General features: G+C 56.0%; 1 protein-coding gene across 5 annotated transcripts in view; it reads left to right on the top strand.

The window, feature by feature from the left end:
- Positions 1 to 9,846, top strand: part of LCP1 (lymphocyte cytosolic protein 1) — a 69,997-nt gene extending 60,151 nt beyond the window's left edge. For all 5 annotated transcript variants that reach the window (XM_028527023.2, XM_036011210.1, XM_036011209.1 and 2 more), the window contains 3 exons: positions 3,612 to 3,735; positions 5,103 to 5,227; positions 8,107 to 9,846. In XM_028527023.2, coding sequence (XP_028382824.1) covers positions 3,612 to 3,735; positions 5,103 to 5,227; positions 8,107 to 8,239 — 382 coding nt within the window. In that variant the 3' untranslated portion in view covers positions 8,240 to 9,846. The remainder of the gene's footprint in view (positions 1 to 3,611; positions 3,736 to 5,102; positions 5,228 to 8,106) is intronic.
- Positions 9,847 to 14,541: the final 4,695 nt, after the last annotated feature.

Genomic DNA, 14,541 nt, shown 5'->3' on the forward strand with positions numbered 1-14,541 from the left:
CCCGGTGCGTTTCCAGAAACTGTTTCTGAATTGTTCTCCATGGTCTTTCACGTGTGTTTTTATTTCTTAACAGGCTGGGTTTGGGACTGACTGCTTCCAAAGCCAGAGCAAAAATCTTTTCCGTTGCAAAAAGTGAAATTGACCTCATGCGTTTGAATATAAAATAATCTTTGATACTTTCTGTTTGGATCATTAAAACACTCAGTCCAACTCGGTTCTATTTTGGAATTTCATAATGCATGAAAACCCCCTCGTGATATGGTCTCTGTCATGGAACTTTTATAGGAGGGCGGTCTGAAGTTGTACTTTCTGGCTGGTGTGCACTTGACAAGGTCTGCTGTGGTCTCCTGGGGAAGGAGCCCTGTTTCTCATGAGTGTTTGCTGTGCGAGAATTGCGCGTGGAAGAAAGTGGGGCGAGCCCTCCATTACTGTCGAAGGCAGGGGAATGAGTGATGATTATGTGAATGCCACCAGAAGGACTCTTTCCTCCGGTGCCCCACGTAACAGAGCTATTGGAATTACAGCCAGTTCTAGTGGGAATTTATGTCGTTGGACGGCACGGATGTGCTACTTCGGCCATTTCTCTGGGCGGTCCGTGGCGTGTCATTTTTTTTTCCCTACGAGTAACTGAGATGCTTGTTTATGCCTTTCCCGTTAGTGGCCTGGAAATAGTTCTCAGGTTGGAATGCTGGCAAACAGTGTGCGTATACATTTGGGGACAAAAGCCAGAAGCCAGCAGGCTGCCACAGACAGCGGTGCCAGTCAGACTCAAGCCAACAAGGGGATTGTCCCCAGATCAAACAGGCTGGGACCGTGAACTTGGGATAGGTCCTCAAAAAACAAAGCACTACCATTTGCCCTCCTGGTCCCAATGTTAAATAAATAAAACCAGTTCCCGAAGGCAGGAAAGCAAACGCATAACTCCTGCAGCTCCCCGAGGGCACCCACGCACACCTGTGTGCTTAGAAGCAGGTATCTGCTTCCGTTTTAACCCCCCGCACCTCCCCTGAGCTGGCAGGAAGCCAACCTTGTGCTCACCAAGCTGGGTGCCCCCCAGGGGCTGTTCTCAGACCCCTGGACGCACTCACCGAGCTGCCCCCACGACTTTCTGCACCTTTTCAAACCTCCCTGTTCTGTGGTGGCTCTTTAAACATGTTATTTCATGGGTAGACTTCTGTATAAAGGTGAGCTTCCCCGTGTGCTGTTTCCTTCCCTGCCTGCAGAAGTAGGTCGGAGCCCTGCATCTGTCCTCCTGAGAGGGCCAGGAGAGCAGGCCGGGGCCCTGGACCAGGAGCAGCAACAGGGCGGGCCCGCGGGGAGCGCAGCTGCTGGACAAGTGAGCTCTGTGTTCCATCAGGCCGCACACAGAGGGGCCCCGGGGCAGCAAGTGCTAACCAACCATCCCTAATGTGTTTACTTCGGGCTGAAATGCTTCCGTATGTTATCGATGCCGAGAACTTAGCACACGGGCTAATGATTGAGAAACAGGAAGCCAGTGACGCCATAAAACATCACACTGAGAACAGATCGACACCAAGGCCTTTGTGCAAACTGGGGATATGTTGAAACTTGACCTGGGACTCACCCCCTTCGGCCTCCTTTGTCCTTGGCAGCTTGGTCCCATGTCTGGGTCCCCGTTAAGCATGACTCGACTTTCTCCTTGCCTTCTTTGGGGGAATTCATTCTTTTTATTTCCTCCACCACATCGCTCCTGCGTTTGCCAGATGCCCAATGCATACCAGGCGCTCTGCCAGCCCCTGGAAACGCCACAGATAGCAGATTTGGTAGGACATGCAGACAGACGGAGACACGCACGTCAGCTCCCGCAGAAGTCTGGGCGACGGAACCGGTGGAAGGGAATGTTACAATAACGATGGCTACACGGCATGGGGCAGAAAATGATTCTGGGAACTGTTCAGAGAATGAGGAATCCTTTGCCCGAGGCTGGAGCTGAGCCATGGAGGGTGCACGGGGGTGGGGGGGGGTGGCTAGAGGAGCTGCTGGCGCTTCTGAGAGATGGAAACCCACCAGGGGGTGGGTGGGCTGGGGACAAGGCTTGCAAGAGAGGAAGGACTAAGAGACCAGAGATGTGCTGAACAGAGAGACACTGGGGCTGAGTGAGGAAGGGCCTCAGCTGCCATTGACCAGGGAGGGTCACTGTCAGTGACCAGGGCTGTACTTTCGAAAGACACAGGTACACACACACAAAGTTGCAGGAGCCTGTTCCTCCCCACCCACAACGACGGCAGGAGGCGCTCTAACCCATCGGAAGCAGGGTTATCCCCGCTCTGTCGGAGGTTCGACTTGAAACCCCGGTGGAAAATCAGAGAGCTGTGTTTTCTGGGGAAGCAGTGACTGGAAGAGAGGACAGCGGACAGATTCAGTGCGTGGGCGGCCACCGGGAGGGTGACCTCCTTTCCATCCGCCCTCCCTCCAGGCGGGACTCAGGGCCCCGACATTTGAGCTCCCGAGCGAGCGAGCGGTGCACCGGAAACCCTAGCCCTGAAGGCCTGTCCGGGGTAACTGGACCCCTCCGGCCAGGCCAGCCTGGACCTTGGGGCCAGCAAGCCTGCTGCACTGCGCGGCCGCCTCTGGAGCCTTCCGCCCGGTTCCCTAGCTCCCCCTGGCGGACGGAGTCGCCCGAGGGAACGGGGAGGAAATTTGAAGAGCCTGATGCTTCTTAATAAGTTTCCCAAACAAACCCAGTTCCCGTCACAGTATCGAAGGTGATTCTTACTCTCAGACTGGAGAGTGGCTTTGCTTTCTGCTTCAAAGTGGCCTTCGTGGTGACATATTCCTGATATTTCTACTTCAATAGGAGACTCTCTCTCTCTCTCTCTCTCTCTTTTCCTGTCTCCCCCCTCCCCTTTATATATATATATCTATATATACGCCTGCTTGAGTGTGGTGGGTAGGGTAATAGTATAGGTGTGATCATTTATAGTTTTCATTTGGACATTTCACGGAAAACATCATATGGTGTGCCTGGGTGGGATACGGTTAGGTTACAGAATTCCATGCCTAGGATTTTGTGATGAAAACCAGGGGCGTTATTTGTGCCCAACTCTGCATTTTACTATGTTGGCTACTTGGATTATTCTAACGTGGAATTGTTCCTTTTTTTTTTTTATGGTTCCTTCAAGTTACTGGTTCCAGTCTTTTGCGTTGTTTTCCTTCCCCTGCATCTCATTTGGCTCCGCCCCATTGGTCTCATTTGGCTCCGCCCCATTGGTCTCATTTGGCTCCGCCCCATTGGTCTCATTTGGCTCCGCCCCATTGGTCTCATTTGGCTCCGCCCCATTGGTCTCATTTGGCTCCGCCCCATTGGTCTCATTTGGCTCCGCCCCCTGCCCGGGGCAATGGCGGCGCCTAGGAAGAGGTCCCTGCCCCGCATCTCAGTCTACCGACCCCAAAGCTACAGTTGACATTATTGTGCAGGGAACCGATGTGTATAAATATATACATATTGCTCTCCCCCGCGACGTAATGGCGCCCAGGCTGTCTTTCGTGACACACCTGGAAGGGAAAGAACGTGTTCCACCCCGGCTGCCTTCTGGGATATTGAGTCATTTAGCAACTCGTCTCCAGAAATCATTCTTGGTTTCGTTCAGGTACACCCTGAACATTCTGGAAGAAATCGGAGGTGGGCAGAAGGTGAACGATGACATCATCGTCAGCTGGGTCAACGACACGCTGAGGGAGGCCGGAAAGGGCTCGTCCATCTCTAGCTTCAAGGTAAAGCCCCGCCCACTGCTCGTAAAGCCCCGCCCGTGCTAGTAAAGCCCCGCCCACTGCTCGCGGGGGGTCGGGGGCCCTCAGCCCTGTGCTGGCCTGTGCTCACGTGGCCGTCAAAATGTTTCCAGATGCCACAGGATTTTGGGTCCGAATGCCTGGGTTCAAATCCCAGCTCCACCACTTACCAGCCAGTCCCTTAACCTCGGAAACTCCCTTTACTCACTGCGAATTCAATGTAGATGCCCACATCTGTGCTGCAAAGTGAGATCACTTATTTAAAAAGGGGAGGGATTAAGCAAACCCTCTCCCCAAACAAGAAACTCCAGGACACGGACCACAGTGTGTTGAGGACCAGAGGGGGAGGGGGAGGATAGACGGTGACGGAAGGAGACCTGACCTGGGGCGGTGAACACACAGCACAGTGCACAGAAGATGGATGACAGGATGCTGCACCTGAAACCCATATAATTTTATTAACCAGTGTCACCCCAATACACTCAATAAAAAAAAGAAAGGAAAGAATGATTGTGAGGAGAAAATTCAGCCTGCAGTTGTGAGAAAAAAGTGCTGAGCGAACTGTGAGACCCAGCAAATATTAGTTACTGTCACTGCATCGCTTCCCACAACTGCCAACGCCGTGTCCCTGGACCTGCGGATCCTCTTCTCTCCTCCAGGTCCCCAAGAAGTGAGCCCCGACCGAAGCCCCTGGCCCACTGAGTCCTCACCACTGTCCCTGCCCATCCCCCCGGGGGCATCCCCCCAAAGGGAGCAGGGTTTTTCCCGGCGTCTTTGGTCTCCCTTTTTGGATGTTTTCTTTATTTTTTTAATTTTTATTATTATTTTTAAAGATTTTATTTATTTATTTGTAGAGAGGGGAGGGAGAAAGAGAGAGAGAAACATCAATGTGCAGCTGCTGGGGGCTGTGGCCTGCAACCCAGGCATGTGCCCTAACTGGGAATCGAACCTGTGACACTTGGGTTCGCAGCCCGCGCTCAATCCACTGAGCTACGCCAGCCAGGGCTGGATGTGTTCCTACCCCATCATCGCTTCCTCTGCTCATGCCAGCAGTGGCAGGCTCTCTGCTTTTCTCTCTCCACGTGCTTTCTTGTGCTCTCGCTGTTTGAGAACCTCCCCCTGCCTACCTGCTGACTGAGGCAGCTCCTCTGCAGGAACCACCAGAGATTTGGAAAGTAAACAGGTACAGCTGGTGCATAGCAGCAGCAGCAGCAGCAGCGCGGCAGGCCCCAGGCCCAGCTGTGTCCATTTCCTGCGGAAGAGGAAGAGCCAGTGCCCCCACCCCCAGCTCTGGCGCGAAGCAGAGGCGACCTCGGGCCACACTGACGGAGCCCACCCTTCTCTCTCTGCAGGACCCGAAGATCAGCACGAGCTTGCCCGTCCTGGATCTCATTGACGCCATCCAGCCGGGCTCCATTAACTACGACCTCCTGAAGACGGAAAACCTGAACGACGAAGAGAAACTCAACAACGCAAAGTACGTACACGAGCCCGAGGTTGAAGGCGGGGGTGGGGGTGGGGCAAGGTCCGACCGGAACCTGGGTGCCTGTGATGTGTGTCACTCATGCTTTTGTGCAAACGCTTTAGTTTCACTACAGATGCTTTTCCTGGACTTGACTCGCTGCATGTGGCCCGTCACCACTGTTTTAGATGTTGTGCAGCGGTCGGTTACGTCTCCTGGTGTGAGAGGGGGCACGGCCAAGAGCAAGCGTGCTCTTCCGGTTGATAAGCCTGTGCTTTCATAAAACCTACGAACTAATCATAATCTCTGGGAGACCTCCCAGAGAAGGCCTGTACATGGCAGGCCCGAATAGAAACAGCTTCTTTGTGCATGTCCATGGATACGAATGAGCAGGGCAGAGTTCAAGGTCAGAGTCTTCACCAGCTTGAGAGCAGCTGCCCTTTGCTTTACTGTGTAGACTGAGGGTCAGCAGACAACCATAGTCTGTGAGCCAGAGTTGGCCTGTTGTCTTCTGTTATAAATAAAGTTTTATTGAAACACAATCTTGCACACACACACACACACACACACACACACACACTTATCTGCTGTACTGCTACAACAGCAGTGTAGGGTAGTGTGGCAAAGAACACACAGGCTGAAATATTTACTGTCTGGTCCTTTGTGGGACGTGTGCTGACCTCTACTCTAGAGAGGTCGTGCCCTTTCCTAGGGCTGCCGTAACAAGGTTACCCGAAGGAGGTGGCATCCCAGAAATGTGCTCCCGCACAGAGTGGAGGGCACAAGTCCAAGATCAAGGTGTCAGCGGTGCTGGTCCCTTCTGAGGGCCGTGAGGCAGAATCGTCCCCCTGCCTCTCTCCTGCCTCCTGGCCTCGGCCGGCAGCCCTTGGCTGCGAGCCGCGTCCTCCGGTGTCTGTCCCCTCCTCACCCGGCCTCCTTCCCTGTGTGTCCGTGACGGCACACGGCTGTGTCCCCTCCGGCTTTGTGTGTCTGCGTCTCTTCCCCTTGTCTTTGTGAGGACTCCAGTCATAGGACCTCATCTGAACGAGTTATATCTTCAACAGTCTTACTACCAAACACAGTCAGAATCTGAGGTAATGGGGATAGGGATTTTACATCTTTGTAAACATTTTATTTATTTTTTGAGAGAGGGGAAGGAGAAAGAGAGGGAGAGAACCATCAATGTGTGGTTGCCTCTTGTGCGCCCCCTACTGGGGACCTGGCCCACAGCCCAGCCATGGGCCCTGACTGGGAATCGAACCGGTGACCCTTTGGTTTGCAGACCTGTGCTCAATCCACTGAGCCACACCAGCCAGGGCCATATCTTCTTTTTTAAGGGACACAGTTCCATCCATACCACAGACCCAGAGTTAACAAATGAGAAGTGCCCCTCGGCCCCTGTGTGTTCAAAACACCCCAATGGTGGTGCCCTTCTCTCTGTCCCCCACTTGGGAAAGTGGGGACCTGTGTTCCTGGTGCACTGGTGCTGGAGCGCAGTCTGGCGGAGAGACGATGAGTAATTCAAAGGCAGTTACGGCCGAGTGTGACACGGGTGGTGTGGGTGGCGGAGGGCGGGGCGCTCGGGAGGAGATGGGAAGGGAACTGAGGCTCCTGCAAAGGAAGGGACGTCCCAGCTGCGAAGGAGCGCAGGGACCGGTGGGAAGGAGCGAGCAGGTGAAGGAGGTAAGAATGCCCCCCGCAGAGGGAAGAACAGGTCTGGGACCCAGGACGTTTTGTAAATGACCTCGAAAAGAGCCTGAATCTAGAGGTTCGAGAGGGATATGATTAGGTTCAAGGAACGTGCCCCAGGTCTTACAATTACTCGGTGGTTTTGCTAAGATTCCAAGTCACTGGGGCCAGGACCCCGAAGCCCTGTCCTGTAAGGGCAGCATACAAAACCACTTCAAAAACAGGCCAGCGGAACGACCCCAAACCTCACAAATGCTCATGGTAGCCAGACGATGCGTGAGTTTTGGAGCTCTATTTTTAAATTTTAATAGTTTTTCCTTTATATTTTATAATAGAAAATACATTGCATTTCATTAACAATTCACACAGAGGGAGTGGTGGTGAAGTGGGCGAGAAGGAAGAGTGGGGACTGCTTTAGCCTGAGAACTGACTTTGCTCCTTGGAGTCAGAGGGAAGTCACGTCGGGGGCGCCGGGGGGCGGAGGGGGGGGGGGATGGGGTCTTGGGTGCAGCGGAGACGCTCTGGAGCCGCCCTTGTGAGAAGGTTCTAGACAGCCAACCACGTGAACGGAAGAACCGGCAGGTAGTGACTGTGTAGGCTCGTTTGACAATAGGTCACAGCCGATAAAAATGAGCTTCCCGTGACTATAAACAGAGCAGAGACATGCAGGTGCAGCTGTGGTCAGTGTGTGCAGTGTAAAACTGGCTGCTGTAGCATCCTGGCCACCTGACTGGACACACCTGCGGGTCCCACAAGGGGCAGATGGAACAAGGAATAAACTAACCGCCGTGTCAAGTGAAAGTGTTGCAGACGCATTTCCCCTCGTTTGTCCTTGTAACTGGGTTTTCGCAGTTGTCCTCTGCGCACCTTTCCCTGCACACCTGCTGCTCCGGGGGGATGTCTTTCTCTGCTACCGTGCAGCCCGAGAAGATCCCCGTGGCGCCGGCATCCAAAGTGGCAGGAGCCAGGGGGATCCCTGAGGACGAGCGACACACTGGGGAGGCCAGACAGCAAGTCTGGTGGAGCCGGGGGCTTTATGGAGCCGAGATTGGCCCGTGATCGTGGGGGCGTGCCCGTGGCCGGCTCTGGCCACGCCGGGGCTGAGCTCTGGGTCGCAGGCAGCACGCAGGCACAAATTGCGTGTGGAGCGACTGCAGCTACGCCTCTGAGACGTCTCCTCATTCTTCCCCTCTTCTCGCTGGCAGGTACGCCATCTCGATGGCCCGGAAGATTGGAGCACGAGTGTACGCCCTTCCGGAAGACCTGGTGGAAGTGAACCCCAAAATGGTCATGACGGTGTTCGCCTGCCTCATGGGCAAAGGAATGAGGAGAGTGTGAGGCCCAGCGGGGCGGCGCGGGGCTGCAGGCGGCTCACCTGCCTGCCGCCTGCCGCTCAGCACCCGGGGCTCCCGGGAAGGACGGAGACAGCCGAAGCCATTCCAGCGTTTTCCACTGGGTGGCGCTATCACACGGGATTCCAAAGAGGGTATTATCTGTTCGTCCAGGTAGCCTGGCCTATATTTAACAAGTGCTTCGTTCTTTGCAAAAGACCCAATCTCTCACAAATATTTTTTTACCATTGAACTTACTGCTTTTTTTGAAGTCTATAGGAACAAAAAACCCCTGCTTCTTGCCATTAGTCAAGCGTAGAAGCTGCATTGTTACTCATGTTACGTGGTCTTCCCAGCCAGCCTGAGGGGGTGCATTTCTGGCTTAGGGCGAGCACCACACCACCCTAAAGCTTGGCGGTGGAGGCGGACGGCTGATCCATGGCAAGCCTCCCTTCCCGTCCCCTTCTCCTCCACTCCCCCGCCCGAGGACGTGGCTCTCCGCCTGCCGGAGCTCCGCCTGCTCCAGGACCCACCTCCGCAGGCCACGCTTGTCTCCGGGCCACTTGGAGCCTCTGGCAAATGAGTCAGGCTCCTGGGGTCCCAGGCGGAGCCTCCGGGAACCTGCAGAGAAGTGACACTCCTCATCAGAGCTTTTCCTCAGAACTAGGGTCCCATGTGTTATCAGTTTTGGTGTTTTGTTTTGTTTTGTTTTCAGCCAATAGGAAGCCCCCTGGTGTTCACCCTCGGGCTGGAGCCCAGACCAGTTCTAACACCTCCCATACTGTGCCTTCAGGTAGATTCTTGGTTAGATCCACGGAGGGGGCAGTCGAGCAGCGCACCACCAGGGGGCAGCGTGGGGCCATAACACAGCCTGTGTCCTTTGGTGCCGCCGCCTCCCCAGGGACTGAGCCCTGCCAACTTGGACCTAGACCTTGGTGAGCGGGGGCAGTCCTGCCCTGCTTTCACGCACTCTCAGTCTTAGCGGGTCTGACTGCTGCCGGGCCGTATTATCAGTGTTTACTCTTCCTGGTACTGTAGAAGCCTGTCGCCACCCCCGGCCTCCCGGGGGGCAATGTATGCCAACTAGCGGGGCCCCCACGGGACCCCACCCCACCCCACACGGCCACACACTTACCTAGCCATACCTAGCCGATGTCAAACTGGATAAGCACTGGCTGAGTTGCTTTACAAGGAGCTATTTTACTGGATATTTAAAGAATTCCCAAATAAAGCCCAAGGTGCCGCAGACCTCCTAGACTGCACACTTTCCATGAAAACCTACAGGGAACAGAAGGTTGTGGACCAACACTAGACTCTCCGTAGTTCTCAGAGGGCTCACCCAAAAGGTGTCGTCTCAGAGGGGCTGGGGGTGCGTCGTGGAGCTTGGCCGCCTTTCAAAGCCATTGCAGCGAGTCACCCTGGGGCCTGCTCCCGGGGGCCCAGAAGGAAGCCAGTCACGTCCCTGGCGTAGGGATGCGAGGAGGTTGGCCTCGTCTCACGCCGCACTCACCGTGGCCTCGGGAGAGTCTCCCCGTCTGCCTCCAAGAAGAGTGTTACTGCCTTAATGCCCGGAATCTGTCCCAATAAAATGTTCCTGAGACTGGATGTCCCGTGGCGGTTCTGTGGCTCATTGATCCCTTCAGCCCGCATGCCCCGAGTGAGTGCCTGGCGCAGTGCTGGGCGGAGTGCAGAGTGGGGGGGCGGGGGGGAGGGGCTGTGCCTGCGCTGCCCTCTGCTGGTCTGGCCGGGAAACGCGTGAAACAAAGGAACCGACAGGCGGGGTACGTGATCGCCGAGGGCAGGGTGAGGCTGCAGCTGATCACCGAGGGGACGGGCTGAGAAACACTTTGGCTGAAAACGAAGTACATCGGCGAGAGTTTGACAAAGCGGGGTCTAAAAGGAGGGCCGGGACACAAGGTCTCAGGAACACACTGAACCCGGTCGTGAACAAAAGCCAGCTTTGGGGGCAGACACAAAACAGCTTCTCGGGACGTTTGAGAAGGAATCTTTTAGGTGGGCAGTGCTTGGGGGGGTCTCCTCACTCACCTGGAGGGGCCTCACTTTGGCAGACAGAGGGGAGGGGGTGTGCTGAGGTGTCCTGCTGCGGTGGCTCCTGCTCGGGGGGCCAGCTGTGACAGAAGGGCATCTGTCCAGTGTGGGCACACCCTGACAGTGAGGTGCCACGCACCTGCACGGCTGCTGGAAGCTGCACGTAAGCTGTGTCCCGGCTGCACTAGCAGCAGCGTTTGGGTAACGGTTCATTCCCGGGCAGGACGTCCCTGCAGCTTCTCCACGGAGCAGGCAGGCAGCCACCTTCCTGCACCTCCAGCAGTTACCGGCATGGAGTGCTTTCGTACGAGGCTGCATGGACAGGCCTGCCGGACGGGGTCAGGGCGGTGGACCCAGAGCTCTGGGAGGAGAACCCAGGCTCCCCTGGGGCAGAGAAGGAGGAAGGGATACAGCGACCTCAGCAAGATCACTTTTCTAAATTTAGAGCATATTGTTACCTTTTAAGTAGTTGGAAATTAAAATTGTCCCCATGGGTCTACAATGGCAAGCAGGCCAGCTTTGTGCCCCCGTGTCCAGGGGCATGCTCTGAAGCCGGCTCACTCAGCCAGCGCACGGAGGCCGTTTGTGAGCCCGTCGTCTCAGCCACGTGCACTGCCCGTGGTGGGCAGGGGTAGTGACACACAGATACAGTCTAACTCTCTAAATGCCACTCCATTCACCCACTGCCGCCTCTGTGCCAGTCCACCAGCTACTGTTCCCATTTCTTCTGTATCCTCCTAGAAATATTCCCTGCACCCGTGACACCTTTGTTACTACAAACCACGTTACAAACTTACGACTAGACACAGCATTCTGTGGCTCAGTTTTTCACTTGTACCTTGAAGATTGTCCCACATTGGTGCGTGTAGACCCACCCCGATCTTTTCAACAGCTGCATAGTGTTCTCCCGTACAGGCCAGCCCAACGGTATTTAACCAGTGGCTTATAAATATTTAAGCTGTTGAAATAGTTTGCCTCAGCACACAAGGCCACAGTAATATTATACCCACTTCCTGTGCACAAGATGTTCGTTTGAATTTGGTAGGTACTTGCCAAGTTTCCGTTCTAGCAAAGGTATTGAACGTTGGATAGCAAAACACAGATCCTCCTCTTGTTTCCTCAAATTATTTGCCAGAGGACCCTGGACTGGGAGAGACCCTGGGGCTGATTTCAACTTCTCCACTTTATGTCTAAAGAAGCAGGTGAATCCAGCAAGATAGTGTGGGTGCACGCGTACACGGTGCAATAAAAACCACGTGATCGATGTTGTAACGAAGTGGTGAATCGAGTGTGGGAGCTCAGGGGGGATTAGCTCTGAAGGGAGGATTGGCAGAAGCTCTGTTCTCACTCTTGGCCACGTGGATGAAACGCTGGCCAGTGCTCTCTGGGTGAACTGGACATTGTTTTGCCCAGCACCTCCCTGCCGGCCTCACGATCAGAAACCAGAACTGTCAAGCAGAACAAGTCAGCAGCCTGGACTGACCCTCTTGTGAAATCTGGTCCCGGATGGTTTCCTAACAAAGTTCCTGTAACTTTGTAACCCCGCCCTCCCCCCTCCTCCTCCCCCCTGCCAGAAACTGCTCTTTACCCAGCATCCCCCCCTTCCCTCCTGAAAGACAGTCAGCCACTGAAGCCTGTGCATGCATACATGCGTGACAAAAAAAAAGCTGTGTGTCTTCTCATGTCTGCGGTCTCCATGTATGTACTAACCCACGCAGCGCAGGGCACAAAAATGTAGGTAGCCTAGCCAACACCCACTCTCTCATCATTAACTCAGGGACAGGCGCCAACATGGCGTTAATATTTAGGTTATCAGGTTCGTCAAAATTGGGACGTTCCATTCATACAGGCGTCTCGGTTAATACGGAGCTGTCGTGTATCAAGAGGGTTAGGACGCACGCAAATATTTAACTCCAAAGCTATCGGCGCTCCAACATGGAAACCCATGACTCAGCAGCAGGCCTTTCTGGACCTGGCGGTCCCCGGTGCCCCCGTCCGAGTCCCGGGTGCCCCCACCCTTCTGCTCCGAGTGCCGTTCCGGGCCAGGGGCCCCGAGAAGCTGATTAGAAACGCAGCCTCACCCCCACCCAGACCCCCGAAACCAGAATCTACATGTTAATAAGACCCCCAGGTAATGTGTATGCACTTCAGGGTTGGAGAAACACCATCCTAAAAGGAGTCGTCTTAAGAGTAATCTACAGCCAGTAGGCCCAGCTTGACACGAAATTAGACACATTCCCAATGACACAGACTCGAGAGGCTAGAAGAGCGCCCCCTGCTGGTCTCCCACCCTCGGCGCTGGTTGGGAGGAGCGTGGCTCTCCCTCCATTCGGGTGCATCCAGCCTTGCCATCCGCTGCCTCCCTCCCCTCGGCCCCTCTCTTCCTTGCGGCGCCCACCCCCAGGCACTGGCCCGAAGAGCCGCGTCTCCCAGGCCCTGCTGGGCACAGTGCCGGTGTCTCTCGGCGGCGCAGCCTCCTCCCTCTGGCTGCCGGGACCGCCCCTTCGGTGCATCCGGCCCGGCAGCGCATCGCTCTAGCCTTCCCTCCCCTTCCTTCACACCTGCACCGAGCCCACTGGCGTGTCCTCCCGTGGCCTCCGGAGCAGGCTCTGTGACTCCCGGTGGTGGCTGGGAGACGCAGGGAACCACACTGCCCCGGGGTGGGGGGAGGGGGTCTCGGCCCTCCAGGGCCCCGCCCGTTCCCGCCCCAACACGTGCGCTTCGCCGTGACTTCCCGGGAGGCTGGCATTTCCTCGTCCTTGTCTCCGCCGACTCCCTAACGGGAAACGGAGAGAGCGGGGCCGAGTCTCTCCAGGGAGCGACCCTGGTGTGCGAAGACCCAGAGGACGGGACAAGTTCCTGGTCTCCGGGGAACCGAACCACTCGCGGGGCCGACGGAAGGGAGGCTCGTCCCACCGTGAGAAACCGGTGACAGGGTTAGGGGCGATTCTCAGACGTTCAGGGGCTGAAGAATCGCCGGGGGAACTTGTTGAAACACAGATTTTTTTCCAGACCCCCCCTTGGGACTCAGTGCCTACAGGGTGCATGTGCCCAGGAGATTTCCACGAGCCCCCTCGGAGGCCCTGGGACCCGCGGGCCACCCTTGGAGGCCGACCGGTCCAGACGAGCCGTTCTCTGCCCTGGCGCACGGGGCGGGCACCTCAGGAGTTTCGAGGCCGGCGGGGGCTCCGATGCCATCGGTCTGCTGCGCAGCCGGGGCACCGGGGTATTGAAGGTCCCCGAGTGACCACCAGCACGCGGTCCAAGGTGGGAACGGGGGCCTGTGGCCCGGAGTCCTCTCTGAAGGGCCATGAAAGGGAGGGGCCATCTGGAAAGGGGAAACGAAGGGGTGGGGAGATGTCCAGAGAGAAACCTCGCGCTCCCCACCCTGTGCCCACCCGTCGGCACGCGGTCGCCTGTCTGGGTGCCCAGCAGCCCTCTCGGCGCCCCGCGTTGCCGGCTCCGACTCAGCTGCCAAACCAGAGGAATCAGAACCTGGGACAGTTCTCTGCGCTCGGGCTTCCGCCCCCGCCTGTGGCTCCGGAGACACCAGCGTCCTTCAGGGAGGGCGACAGAGGGGCCAGAAGAGCCAGGCCTTCGTGCAAAAGATAAAGCCGCTCCCCTGTCCATGAATAAACACGAGAGACAATGAGTTGGGGGTGGGGGGGGATAAACACCTATCAGTGGTGGGTCTGCAGAACCTCCCAAGATTACACCTGCAGCTTTAACACCTGAGAGACTTTGGAAGGAAGCCTTGTAAATTGGGCTGCACCTGAGCTTGTAAGAAAATGCCACCAAGCCCTGGCTGGCGCAGCTCAGTGGATTGATCTCAGGCTGAGAACCAAAGTGTCGCAGGTTTGATTCCCAATCAGGGCACATGCCTGGGTTGCAGGCCATGACCCCCAGCAACCGCACATGGATGTTTCTCTCTCTCTCTCTTTCTCCCTCCCTTCCCTCTCTAAAAATAAATAAGTAAAATTCTAAAAAAAAAAAATGTATTAAAAAATGCCACCAAACGGATCGCCCCTCTCGCGCTCACCTGACAGCAAGCCTGAGCTGCACGGCCAAGCCAGGCCGGCCAACGGGGCCACGGCATCCGCCCTTGGCCTTGGGACCCCCGCACCTGAGAGACAGGCAAAGCGGAGTCCCCCTCGCAGGGCAGGCTGTCCTCCCGGGCAGGGTCTTAATACAAGGCACGGGGTTAGGGCTCCTGAAGACACATTTGCGCCCCTGGCAGGGAGGCCTGGTTGGTTGGAGTGC

This window comes from Phyllostomus discolor, chromosome 11 (assembly GCF_004126475.2).
Source record: "Phyllostomus discolor isolate MPI-MPIP mPhyDis1 chromosome 11, mPhyDis1.pri.v3, whole genome shotgun sequence".
Classification (NCBI taxonomy): Eukaryota; Metazoa; Chordata; class Mammalia; order Chiroptera; family Phyllostomidae; genus Phyllostomus; species Phyllostomus discolor.